The sequence below is a fragment of the Giraffa tippelskirchi genome, chromosome 13 (genome assembly GCF_054371585.1).
Source record: "Giraffa tippelskirchi isolate mGirTip1 chromosome 13, T2T-mGirTip1v1.2.pri, whole genome shotgun sequence".
In the NCBI taxonomy this organism is placed as follows: domain Eukaryota; kingdom Metazoa; phylum Chordata; class Mammalia; order Artiodactyla; family Giraffidae; genus Giraffa; species Giraffa tippelskirchi.
Window position 1 is genome coordinate 105673729 of NC_137287.1, and position 13818 is coordinate 105687546.

The 13818-nt window shown below is 37.9% G+C and overlaps 1 protein-coding gene across 10 annotated transcripts in view; it reads left to right on the forward strand.

Annotated features, from left to right (window-relative positions):
- The window catches only part of ITCH (itchy E3 ubiquitin protein ligase), a 102301-nt gene that overhangs the window by 43629 nt on the left and 44854 nt on the right, over positions 1 to 13818 (forward strand). For all 10 annotated transcript variants that reach the window (XM_081559823.1, XM_081559827.1, XM_081559821.1 and 7 more), the window contains 4 exons: positions 3492 to 3616; positions 4631 to 4768; positions 7673 to 7718; positions 13112 to 13269. In XM_081559823.1, coding sequence (XP_081415949.1) covers positions 3492 to 3616; positions 4631 to 4768; positions 7673 to 7718; positions 13112 to 13269 — 467 coding nt within the window. The remainder of the gene's footprint in view (positions 1 to 3491; positions 3617 to 4630; positions 4769 to 7672; positions 7719 to 13111; positions 13270 to 13818) is intronic.

The window sequence follows — 13818 nt, forward strand, 5'->3', positions numbered from 1 at the left end:
TTTTTCACTTTTTTTGTTGTTCCTCTCCCCTCTTAATTTTACCCCTCTTGTTCTATTAGTCTCGTTTCTCTTTAATTATTTGTTTTCCCAATTTCTCCTTTTCATTGCATCCTCATTTAGATGTTGATGGTATCTCTGTTGCCACTAAATAGTAGCTGAGAGATCCTAGGGTTATGGGCCCAGAAATATTAGCAGCTCTTTCCTTAATTTAGGTTGGAAATAGAGGGATATCAGGAACTCACTTCATGTTTTCCTATTTAATTTTTATTTTAAATTTTAGTTTTAAACAAAATTTAATTTAAATTTTGTGTTTTTTAAAATTACAGTGCCCACACAGAACCTACCCACGTTTTTTTTTTTTCTTTAAAAAAATTATGCATTTTGTTTTATATTAAACATACATAACATCCTTTTTTCCTGAGTACATACAGGTCTAACATCTCTAATATAACTACATAATACTCTTTAATATGGATGGACTGTGATTAATTTTACTAGTTCCCTATTCAGTTGATTTCTAGTGTTGTGCTGTTAGTAATATACATTCCTGTGCATATGTCTGTGCGTTGGTGTTTTTATCTATCATTTAAATTCATAGAAGTGGGATATAGCTCAATTTCAACACTAATTGGCAAAGCCCTAAATGTTGGTAAGAAAAGCATTAAAAGTTGAAGGGAATTATAGGTTAATTTTTAAACTTTTTTTACTAAAATGGAAGAAAATGTATGATTTATCAACAAACAGATTTAAAAATTGGAGAAGGCAATGGCACCCCACTCCAGTACTCTTGCCTGGAAAATCCCACGGACGGAGGAGCCTGGTAGGCTACAGTCCATGGGGTCGCTAAGAGTCGGACACGACTGAGCAACTTCACTTTCACTTTTCCCTTTCATGCACTGGAGGAGGAAATGGCAACCCACTCCAGTATTCTTGCCTGGAGAATCTCAGGGACGGCGGAACCTGTTGGGCTGCCGTCTATGGGGTCCCACAGAGTTGGACACGACTGATGCGACTTAGCAGCAGCAGCTGCAAATTTAAAAATAATACAGTATTTTATATATTAAAGCATAGTTCAAAATATAACCAGTTGTTATTTTATCAAATGTAGACAAACTGCTTTCATTCCCTAACATTTGAAATTCTTCATTTTTTTCTCTTAGAAAAACAAACCTGTGACTAAAAACATTTTATTTTTAAATGGTGAGATGAGACATCTGAAATGATAAGCTCTTCTCTTGACATGATACATGCCTCTGTGAACAATATTTCTAATAAATTACAAAACAAATTGGATATACCTACATTAACCTTTAACATGGATTTTTGAAGTTCTAGGGCATCTTGTTGTACTTAATAATGATTTTGAACAAATAAATGAAACTTAAGAATTTTCCAAATATCATTTTGAGACCTATTTTCAGAAGTATCATTCTAATGTTTCTCATCTGTATTTATTTCAACATTAATGTTTCTTAGACTTCATTTTTAATTAGTGCCCTATTAGAGGTTTGATCTAGATTAAACAGTGTGTGAGTAACATTTTTTTAAAAAACAAATCTTCAAAAGGCCACAGGCTCCAATGACTGGAGATGTTCGGAATAATAGACTGAATACTCATCTATTTTCTACCAACTGCTATCTGTGCTCACTATAAATATACTTTCAGGCTCTTGAGCTGATAGCAACATGAACTTAGTGGTTTAAAAGTTAAGCAAAAAGCTCTCTTACGGTCCTATATGGTCGTGCTCTTCAGCCTGGGTATTTGGAGGGGAGCACTAAGTTCAGGTTCTTCTGAGTTTTTAAGTTATAGGAGATTGGCCTGCAGTTTTAACACAGCTTCCATTGTTAGGTAGCATGCTTTCCATACTTGTCTCAAGAACTGAATTGAAGTAATTTAGAGTAGACCATCTTTGATGGCAGAGTTTATCTTTCAAAGTAAAATTGACTAACTTTTATTCCATCCCCATTGTGATTACCCAGATGACTAACAGGGAAATGTTCTCTTAATATTTAATATATGTTCTCCTGAAAGTAACATCTGAAAGTTTTGAAGGAGAATGAATACATTGTACCAAAAAGGGGCAAAGATTAGGTGAAAGTTTCTTAGTTTGGCTACAGTATCTGCCACTGGGAATTGCTTGGTGGTCCAGTGGTTAGGACTCTGCACTTCCACTGCAGGGGGCATGAGCTCTGTCCCTGGTCAGGAAAGTCACAGCCTTGAACCATAGGACTATCATAGGTTATATAGTGTTCTGTTTTTCTAATTGAAATAGTTTTTATACTGCTGCTGCTGCTGCTAAGTTGCTTCAGTCTCTCCAACTATGTGCGACCCCATAGATGGCAGCCCACCAGGCTCCCCCGTCCCTGGAATTTTCCAGTCAAGAACACTGGAATGGGTTGCCATTTCCTTCTCCAATGCATGAAAGTGAAAAGTGAAAGTGAAGTTGCTCAGTCGTGTCCAACTCTTCTCGACCCCATGGTTTGTAGCCCACCAGGCTCCTCCGTCCATGGGATCTTCCAGGCAAGAGTACTGGAGTGGGGTGCCATCGCCTTCTCCGAGTTTTTATACAGTTTATTGCAAATTCAAATTTCTATTCTGTATTGGCATTTAGTAAGGTATGGCCTTATTTGACAGTTGTCTTAGACACTTGGCCTCTAGCAGTGTGAAACATGGGGTAATATAATCCTGAAATCCTTAAGTAGCTGACTGAGAACATTTTTAATACAAATTTTAATGACAGAGTTTTGTTCAGATTACAGTCTGTCACCAACTGGCTCTGTGATATTCGGCAATTTACTTATTCTCTCTGAATATCAGCTTCTGTATGTAAAGATGAAAGTGGTATTCTCACCTCAGGGTTACTGTGAAGGTTAAATGAAATAATCCTAAGCTCAGGCACACTACCTGACATAAAATAAGGATTTAGTTTTTTGTACAGATCACTTTTTTGTACTCAGTTCTTTTCAGTCTCTCAGTCGTGTCTGACTCTTTGTGACCCTGTGAACTGCAGCACGCCAGGCCTCCCTGTCTATCACCAACTCCCAGAGCTTGCTCAAACTCATGTCCATTGCATTGGTGACGCCATCCAGCCATCTCATCCTCTGTCATCCCCTTCTCCTCCTGCCTTCAGTCTTTCCCAGCATCAGGGTCTAATGAGTCAGTTCTTCGCACCAGGTGGCCAAAGTATTGGAGCCTCAGCTTTTTGTACTACTAAAGTAAAATTATTTTTCAACAGTTTGTAGCATGATGAGCACTTTTACTTTTGTTGATAATACATACATGTAATCGTCCCTATAGGTCAGCAGTGCGTGAAGATGACTGTGCAAACCTGTAGCATTCAGATATGTTTTTCATAAGATTATAGAATACAGGCAATATTGGTTGTAAACTGTAAGTTATGCAGTGAAAAGATTTTAGTTGTAATTTATTTAGAATTCCATTGTGATATTAATGGAAATATTTTTTTCACCTTGGTTTTTTTCATTTGTAGTATTGTCACCCCTGTGAGTAAATTACATTTTCGTGTGTGGAGTCACCAAACACTGAAATCTGATGTTTTGTTGGGAACTGCTGGATTGGATATCTACGAAACATTAAAGTCAAACAATATGAAACGTATGTATGTGAAAATAAGAATAAGCTCAGCTTTTGTTATTCTGCAGGAAATTCATGTGCCAAATGTGGAGAAAATGACTGTTCACTATTTGTTTTTAAGTTTACATGGTTGTAACGTTAATAGAGAGATAAATCTTGAACTATTTAATGCATTCTTAATATCTGTGGTTTGGCCATTCATTTTGGATCCAATATTTTAAATAAATATTTAGTAGATAGATATTTATTGAAGGGTATACTCAATTATGGAAAAGAAATAGAGCAGAGGTGATTTTATTTTGGATGGTTTTATTTATATGTGTTTATCTTTTGATACTATAGATACATAAAAACTTGAAACATGCTTATTTTAATTAATATATCATGATTTTAAAACAGACTTTTAATCCCTTGAGTATCTAAAGCATACTTCTAAGAATTTTAGTTCTCATTTAGGATTTATAAGACAAAAATTCATTCTTAAATTATATTTTCACTCCATATAATTCAGACATACCTTGCTAAGTAGTCTTAGTTGTCCTGCTGGCTCATTTTGAAGAAGAGAATGAATATAATACGTGAGATGATTGAGCTGTTTAGTGTTTTTGTTTGTTGTTGTTTAGTCACTAAGCCGTGTCCAACTCTCTTGTGATCCCATGGACTATAGCCTGCCTGGCTCCTCTCTCCATGGGATTTCCCAGAAAAGAATACCGGAGTGAGTTGCCATTTCCTTTTCCAGGGGCTCTTCCTGATGCAGGGATCAAACTGATGTCTCCTGCATTGGCAGGCAGATTCTTTACCACTCACTGAGCCACCTGGGAAGCCCCATTTAGTATCTTACATTGTGGATATTAAGCATTAGGAGATTTTGTTCTATTTTTTAAATGTTTTTGGCATGAAAAGGCCTGAAACCTTGGGTGATGTGTATTAAAACAATATGTGTACATATAAATATAAATTTTCTGACAGTTATGTTTTTAACAATTATGACTTTAAAAAAAAATGACCATTTTCTGTAATTGTATTCTCTTCCAGTTGAGGAAGTAGTTGTGACTTTACAGCTTGTAGGTGACAAAGAGCCACCAGAGACAATAGGAGATTTGTCAGTCTGTCTTGATGGACTGCAACTAGAGTCTGAAGTTGTTGCCAATGGTGAAACTGTATGTTCAGAAAGTAAGTAATCACTTAAAAAAAAAAATATTCATTTTTATTTATTTGGCTGTGCTGAGTACCAGCTGCAGCACACAGGATCTTCCATCTTCATTGTGGCATGCAGGATCTTTAGTTGTGGCATGTGGGATCTAGTTCCCCTAACCAGTGATTGAACCCAGGCCCCCTGCATTGGGAGCACAGAGTCTTAGCCACTGAATCACGAGGGAAATATATAGGATCTTTTCTTCTTAAACTAGACACTGTAAAGTATGTTGTTAATTATTGCCATTCTTTTTCACATAAAGAAATTTATTTTATTTCCATTTTATAAAGAGACATTTTTCATTTTAAACTTTTAGTACATTGTTTCTGTTAGGAACTAAGAGTTGAAAAGCTAGCCAAATAAAAGCCAAATCACTGTTGTCTCTGAGAGTGATGAATTGATTTATAAAGTAGCCATTCTGTAGGCCAACAGTGGCAGTTAATATGGCACATTTGTTGCTACACCTTCTCCAGTGCCAGTGGCAGACATAGTTTACTGTCTGTAGCAGTGTCTGATTGAGTTTAAATTTGACTCAAAATCCTTAGTACTGTACCAGACAAACCAGTACAAGCTGGCATCCATTTGCCATTCCTCTTCCATTTTTGTAGGCTACATTTACTGAGCTGTCTTTGAATTGTAATAATGACAAAACCAATTTGTTATATGTTGATGTATTTTACAGTTTATGGTTTACTAGTGTTAAAGGAAATAAATATGAGATGTAGTTAAAAGAAGTTTGGCACCTGAGTTAGTCCCTTCACAGCTAGCATGCTTAATAAAACCACTTCTCAGTGAATTTCCTTTAGATATTTCCATCCCTTATTTGCTAGTAAGTGTATTTTCACCTGGAACACAGGTTTTCAAGACAAAGCACAGATTAATGGTTTCCTTGATTAGTCTGACAGAGATCTCTCTGTTTACCTAGAAACTGCATCATGAAGCATTTTGCAGTTATCAGATGCTGTTATACTTCTCTTTCTAGTTTGGAAGACTTCCTACTTCCCTTCTAATTCATGACCTTTTTTAAATAGCAGAACCTTCAAGGTAGTCCTGGTTACATCTTCCAGATTGGTTCTTTGAGGTTAATGAGGGTAGAAAGAAATTTCTAAATTGGTTATACTGGTTCAGAGTTGATACATTCATATAAGTGGAATAATAACAATAGGTAGTCTTTGTGTCAGGCTTCTTTCACTTAGCATAGATAATGTCATTTCAGGTTTATCAGTGATGTAGCATGTTTTAATAGTCTGTTGCTTTTTATTACTGCATAGTTTTAAATTGCATAGATATACCACATTTTATCTATCCACCTGTACCATTTTTTAAAATAAAACCTTGAGACACTTGCCCACCTTGCTGAGTATGATATAGTAATATTATAGTGGTGACTCAGCATCTTTTTAATGAAGTAATCCATTAATTATGCTTTGGAGTAGTATAGTGATGATTTCACTCTTTGAAAGTAGGGACTGTATTCAGGGACTGTTGTTCTTTAACTCAGTGGACCTAGGCTTTTAAACTTGTTCTTTTTGCATTTTATAGTTTTTAAAACTTCTCTGTGTACTACTTTTGCTGCACTCTGTGTGCCTACCTATAGTACTTTCCCTCTCTATCATAGTTCCTTACTGAATCCTAAGGATATTTCATGAATAAAATTTGAAGAAAGAATGAGTGTTGTGGCATTTGTTTTGGCCACTTTGAGACCCATTTGTGCCTTTCCTATTCTTGAAGCTATTTTCAGGGCCTTTGCATAAGAAAGATATTACTGATTTTTCTATTTTCAAAATCTTATCATTATCCTGCTGATAATCAGCACTTTTAGGGGGAGGTAGTTGGAATACAAAAAATGACTAAAATACATTTGAATTAGAATCAAGCAAATGGGGACTTCTCTGGTGGTTCAGTGGCTAATACTCCTCACTCCCAGTAGAGGAGGCCCTGGGTTCGATCCTTGGTCAGGGAACTAGATCCCACATACCACAGAGCAACAGAGCCACATCTAAGAGTTTGTATGCCACAACTAGAGATTCTGTATGCCACAACGAAAATCTTCAAAGTTCCCATGTACTGCAGCTAAGACCTGGTGCAGCTAACTAGCTAGCTAAAAAAGTAAGTAAGTAAATAAGACATTTGAAACAAGCCAGAAGTAGCACGTGAGTAATATACCTTGACTCATTACCATTTCTTACACAAAATAATCATTTGTGCACACACAAAAAATAATAATCATTTGCACAATTTTGATAAAACTTCTCAGTCACATGAACATTTATCTTATTTTCCTTTTAAATAACATGTTGGACTTTAACTCCATTCCAGCATGTTCTTTACTACTTGCATGCTCAGTCTCTTCAGTCATCTCTGATGCTTCACGACATCATGGACCTTAGCCTGCCAGGCTCCTCTGTCCGTGGGATTTTCCTGGCAAGAATACTGGAGTGGGTTGCCATGCCCTCCTCCAGGATTATCTTCCCAACCCAAGGATCAAACCCAATGTTTGTTACTGCTGCTAAGTCGCTTCAGTCGTGTCCAACTCTGTGCGACCCCTAGATGGCAGCCCACCAGGCTCCACCGTCCCTGGGATTCTCCAGGCAAGAATACTGGAGTGGGTTGCCATTTCCTTCTGCAATGCATCAAAGTGAAAAGTGAGAGTGAAGTCGCTCAGTCGTGTCCGACTCTTAGCGACCCCATGGGCTGTAGCCTACCAGGCTCCTCCATCCATGGGATTTTCCAGGCAAGAGTACTGGAGTGGGGTGCCATTGCCTTCTCCGGTTTGTTACTAGAAAGATACAATGAAAGGTTTTGTTTACAAAGCATCTTTAGGTAAAAGGTGCGTATGACTTCTTGAAATTTATTTTCTGTCTAACTTAATGTTGTTAAAGGTGCTTCACAGAATGATGATGGTTCCAGACCCAAGGATGAAACAAGGTAAGAGTTCACGTATTACATATCACAGAATGCAGAAAGAAACAAGGGAGAATGAATAAATTTCATTTTCGTCAAAACTTCAAATTGATATAAAAATGTGTCAAATTTCAGAGCTCTAGGTAAGAAAGGAAATATTTATGGAAAATTCAAGAGCCTTAGCTTATATGACTGCAGTTCTGTAGTGTAGGCCAGGGTACCCAAACACTAATAGTTCTTCAGCTTATAGAAAGTGAATATGTTGGCATTTTCCCAAAGGTAGGGAAGTTTAGAATCCTAAGGTCATTGTTGGACTGTTTTCTTTTCCAGGAAAGCTGGGCTCTAATTTTCTTACTGTGATTAAAAAAAGATAGAAAAGGTTTTAAAAATTAATAACTATCTCTGTAGACTGGAAGACATCCTATGTTTTTGTGTTTCTTTTTCTTTTTCTTTTTTTTAAAGTTTTTTTTGAAGTCATGAAATGTCCCTTATAAAGATGTTTTAATATTTCAGTGTTCTTTGGTCCTCTTTGGCGTAATAAACCCATACTTTTACATTAGAGAGAATGTGATACAATTTTGTAGTGCGTTGAAAGGTTCTGTTATGCCACTCTATTTCATTTTTGTGAATCTTTCTTAAAATACTTCATGAAACCACTCTAGACAGCTGTAAATTTCTTGCAAAGGCATTGCTGGCGCCCTGGCTTCATGCCATTTGTTTAATTAATGCTTTATGTTTTCCCAAGTGAATCATTGTCACAAATAACCTGAGGAACAGTGTCTTCTGGGTTTATGAGATTGCCAGACTGATCTTTGAGCATATCTTTGTGTTAAGCATGAATTCCTTTGCATTAGTGTTTTCCAGAGAGCATACCTCTTAGATGATGGGTTTGAAAAACATTTTGTAAACTGTCGCATGCTGTTTAAATGTTGCTATATGGGAATCATGGCAGTGAACCCTTTGCTTTTGTTTGCAGACTTCATCACTTGGGCATGTGTCCAGTGAAAAAGGCAAAAACCTACCCCTGCCAGACATTTAAGAAGTTTACTAAACAGCTTTAGGTTCTTTTACTTTTTTGTTTAAATCAAGAACTGCATGTATCATCAACATAGTCCTGTTGGTCTCCTTTCCCCATAGCATATCTGGATATTTTGTATTTCTCAGTGTTATCTTCTGTCACTTTTATGAATTACGAAGGTGACTGATGCTTAGTATTCAAGATTTTGTTTTTCAAAGTACCGTCTTGACCGTTAATCTTTGATTTGTATATTATGACCTTATTATATTAGCATCTGGGTTCTCAGGGTTCTTTATCTTGTTCATAGACATCTAAACTTACATATACTAATAGATCAGGTAAATATATATGGTGAGATAAACAGGCTTGTAAGACTGAAGCAGAGAGCAAAGCCATGGTAGCACTTAATTTGTAGCTAATTGCTTTTCAAATATAATGGTGATAAGTTCACACTGACAGCTTTGTGTAGTATATTGTTGTTGTTCAGTCACTCAGTTGTGTTCAACTCTTTGCGACCCTGTGGACTGCAGCATGCCAGGCTTCTCTGTCCTTCACTATCTCTCAGAGTTTGCTCAAGCTCATGTCCATTGAGTTGATGATGCCATTCAACCATCTCATCGTCCTCTTCTCCTGCCCTCAGTCTTTCCAGCATCAGAGTCTTTTTTCCAGTAAGTTAGCTCTTCACGTCAGGTGGCCAAAGTATTGCAGTTTCAGCTTCAGCATCAGTCCTTCCAGTGAATAGCAGGGTTGATTTCCTTTAGGATTGACTGATTGGATCTCCTCTCAGTCCAAGGGACTCTTAAGAGTCTTCTCCAGCACCATAGTTTGAAAGCATCAATTCTTTGATGCTCAGCCTTCTTTATGGTGAAATTCTCACATTCATACATGACTACTGGAAAAACCATAGCTTTGACTATACAGAACTTTGTCACCAAAGTAATGTCTCTGCTTTTTAATATGCTGTCTACATTTGTCATAGCTTTTCTTCCAGGGAGCAAATGTCTTTTAATTTCATGGCTGCAGTCACCATCTGTAGTGATTTTGGAGACCAAGAAAGTAAAGTCTGTCACTGTTTCTGCTCTTTCCCCATCTATTTGCCATGAAGTGATGGGACCTGATGCCATGATCTTAGTTTTTTGAATGTTGAGTTTTAAGCCAGCTTTTTCACTCTCCTCTTTCACCTTCTTCAAGAGGCCCTTTAGTTCCTCTTCACTTTCTGCCATAAGGGTGGTGTCATCTGCATATCTGAGGTTGTTGATGCTTCTCCCAGCAATCTTGATTCCAGCCCGTGCTTTATCAAGCCCAGGATTTCACTTGATGTACTCTGTATATAAGTTAAATATGCACGGTGACAATATACAGCCTTGACATACTCCTTTCCCAATTTTGAACCAGTCTGTTATTCCATGTCCAGATCAAATTGATGCTTCTTGACCTCCATACAGATTTCTCAGGAGGCAGGTCAGGTGGTCTGGTATTCCCATCTCTTTAGGAATTTTCCAGTTTGTTGTGATCCACACAGTCAGAGACTTTAGCATAGTCAGTGAAGCAGAATTAGATGTTTTTCTGGAATTCCCTTGCTTTTTCCATGATCCAGTGGATGTTGGCAGTTTGATCTCTGGTTCCTCTGCCTTTTCTAAATCCAGCCAGTATGTCTGGAAGTTCTTGGTTCATATATTGTTGAAACCTAGCTTGAAGGATTTTGAGCATTACCTTGCTAGTGTGTGAAATGAATGCAGTTGTGCAGTAGTTTGAACATTCTTTGGTGTTGCCCTTCTTTGGGATTGGAAGGAAAACTGACCTTTTCCAGTTCTGTGGCCACTGCTGAGCTTTCCAAATTTGCTGATATAATACGTGCGGCACTTTAACAACATCATCTTTTAGTTTCAAATAGCTCAGCTGGAATTCCATCACGTCTACCAGCTTTGTTCGTAGTGATGCTTCCTAAGGCTCACTTGACTTCGCATTCCAGGATGTCTGTCTCTAGGTGAGCGATCACACCATCTTGGTTTTCCTGGTCATTAAGACTTTTTTGTGTACTTCTGACTTGTGCTTCTGTTAGGTCCATACCATTTCTATCCTTTATTGTGCCCATCTTTGCTTGAAATGTTCCCTTGGTATCTCTAATTTTCTTGAAAAGTTCTCTCGTCTTTCCCATTCTATTATTTTCCTCTATTTCTTTTCATTGATCACTGAGTAAGGCTTTCTTATGTCTCCTTGCTATTCTTTGGAACTCTGCATTCAGATGGGTGTATCTTTCCTTTTCTCCTTTGCCTTTAGCTTCTCTTCTTTTCCCAGCTATTTGTAAGGCCTCCACAGACAAGCATTTTGCCTTTTTGCATTTCTTTTTCTTGGCAAGATGGTCTTGATCACTGCATCCTGTACAATGTCACGAACCTCTGTCCATAGTTATACTTGAATCTATTTGTCATTTCCAGTGTATAATCATAAGGGAGTTGATTTAGGTCATACTTGAATGCTCTAGTGGTTTTCCCTATTTTCTTCAGTTTAAGTCTGAATTTTGCAATAAGGTGTTCATGATCTGAGCCACAGTCAGCTACCAGTCTTGTTTTGCTGACTGTATAGAGCTTCTCCATCTTTGGCTGCAAAGAATACAATCAGTTTGATTTTGGTTTTGACCATCTGGTAATGTCCACGTGTAGAGTCATCTCTTGTGTTGTTGGAATGGTTGTTTGCTCTGACTAGTGCATTCTCTTGGCAGAACGCTGTTAGCCTTTGCCTTGCTTCAATTTGTACTCTAAGGACAAATTTGCTTGTTACTCCAGATATCTCTTAAGTTCCTACTTTTGCATTCCACTACCCTATGATAAAAAGGATGTCTTTTTTTGGTGTTAGTTCTGTAAAGTCTTGTAGGTCTTCATAGAACCGTTCAACTTCTTTGGCATTAGTGGTTGGGGCATAGACTTGGATTATTGTGTTATTGAATGATTTGTCTTGAAAATGAACCAAGATTGTTCTGTCGTTTCAGAGATTGCACTCAAGTACTGCATTTTGAACTCTTTGTTGACTATGAGGGGTACTTCATTTCTTCTAAGGGTTTCTTGCCCATGTTAGTAGATACAATGGTCACATGAATTAAATTCACCCATTCCCATCTTAAAGGAGTATAGAGAGGCAATACTCACAGTCTCAAAAAGGTGTACAACTCAAAAGGATTTAAGACTCATCACCTAGGGGAAGGGAAGCAGTGTCAGAGCTGACTCTTGCTGCATTCTCTTCGTGTTCTGAGGTTGCTTGGTCTTCCTGCAGGCAGTCAGGACCAATCAGGTGCTGACTGCCTGTTACTGAGCTTTTCCGTTTATTCAGAATAAGCATTTGAGGAATGCCCACAGCAGTATTTGTTATGCCCTACTGTTCACACAGATCATCTGGAGATCTTGTTAAAATGCTCTCTCTGATATAGTGCATCAGGAGTGGAGTCCAAGATTGTGTGTTTCTCACAGGCTCCTGTGAATTGTGCTTGCCTCTGGTGCAAATATTATACTTTGATTTCTGGGGACCATAATGTGAAGATGATTTAATACATGGTACTGCCTCTGTTTTAGTTTCTTGAATCTATTAAATTTTATTCAGGATTGCCCCGAGGTCCAGAGTATGAATTAGTGCAGTGTAGTGGTTTCCACTTACCAGGTAGTAGGTTATCAGAGCTTTAGCTGAATCATCTCCAAACTAGCTAATTCATGCTCTGTCTTGTAATCAGTGATTGCCCTGGGAAAAGGAATTGGCTATATTTAACTAACAGTAGTAACTTTGTATCTGACATTCCTGTTAGTGTTCTCCCCTCCTTTCTTTCTCTGCAACTGAAGTCATTGCTCTGAAGAAATGATAGTTCCTTTAAAAAAAAAGTCTGTGGACACCTCTCTTCTAGATCACTTGGAACATTTTGTATACCATTTTCTGGAGTAGGAGGAGAGCACCTAGCTCTCGGAAGTAAGTGTACTTCCTTCTCCTGCTATGGAATGGTCAGCCTTGTTCCAGACCTAAATATTGAAGAGCTAATGAAAACCGAGAAAATGATGACAAAATTATCTGTGGTTGTGATAAACAGTGCCCTTTCTAAGTCATTTGGAATTTTGAGAATTTGACCCTGTTTCTGCTTATGCAGGGCCTCTGAAGAGCTATTTGAAATCTGAACCAGCATACCTTACAGTTCTGAATAGTCCCAACTATTTCTGTACCCTTGAGTAACTCCTTACTCTATTTCTAGATGTGCTCTGAGAAGCTGTATGTACATCTGCCATAAGAGCTGTTTATGTATTTGGTAGGGCTGGCCAGAAATTGGGAAGCTTTTCTCAAGCTCCTAAAAGTTGTGGTCTTCCTGTTGGTTTTCTGTAAATTTAAAGAGCATTGTTATTCCCTTCCCTGCCTTTTTACCCAGAGCGAATGCAAGTGGATCAGATGACCCTGAGGATGCAGGGTCTGGTGAAAATAGGAGGATCAATGGGAATAGTTCTCCATCACTCTCAAATGGCGGTTTTAAGCCTTCTAGGCCTCCAAGACCTTCACGACCACCTCCACCTACCCCACGTAGACCAGGTGTGTATTCCAGCCATACACTAGGGATATAGATCTCAGTACTGTTGATTATAAAATTCTGTTTGGGAATTGATGCTCATGTAAGTGTTAAGAGACACTGATAGGTTGATTTTCAACCTGAATTTTTACATTTAAGTTTTTGGCCAAGAATAATCTTTCTATAGTTAATTAACATGTGGCTTGTTCCGTAAGTTTTTCCGCCAGGGTTGAGGCAGATGCTCTACTGAGAATGAAAATCATGTGTGTGCTATGAGTTCCCTGGTGGCCTAGTGGTTAGGATACGGGGCTTTCACTGTTGTGGCCTGGGTTTAGGAAACTGAGATCCTAAGTGTGCCTAAAAGCAGGAGAGGGCCAGAAATCACACGTGTGCTATAAAAAGTATAGGCAGTACAGATAAGATTGCACCTTTCTCTCCATGTTTGTACCTGTGTTGACATAAGCATTTCATAGAGTCAGGGATCTGGTTGCTTATTCTTATTATATCCTTTTAAAAAAGACAATCAGTAATTGGCAGATAACCTAACAATGGTAAATGATACTTGGATTTTT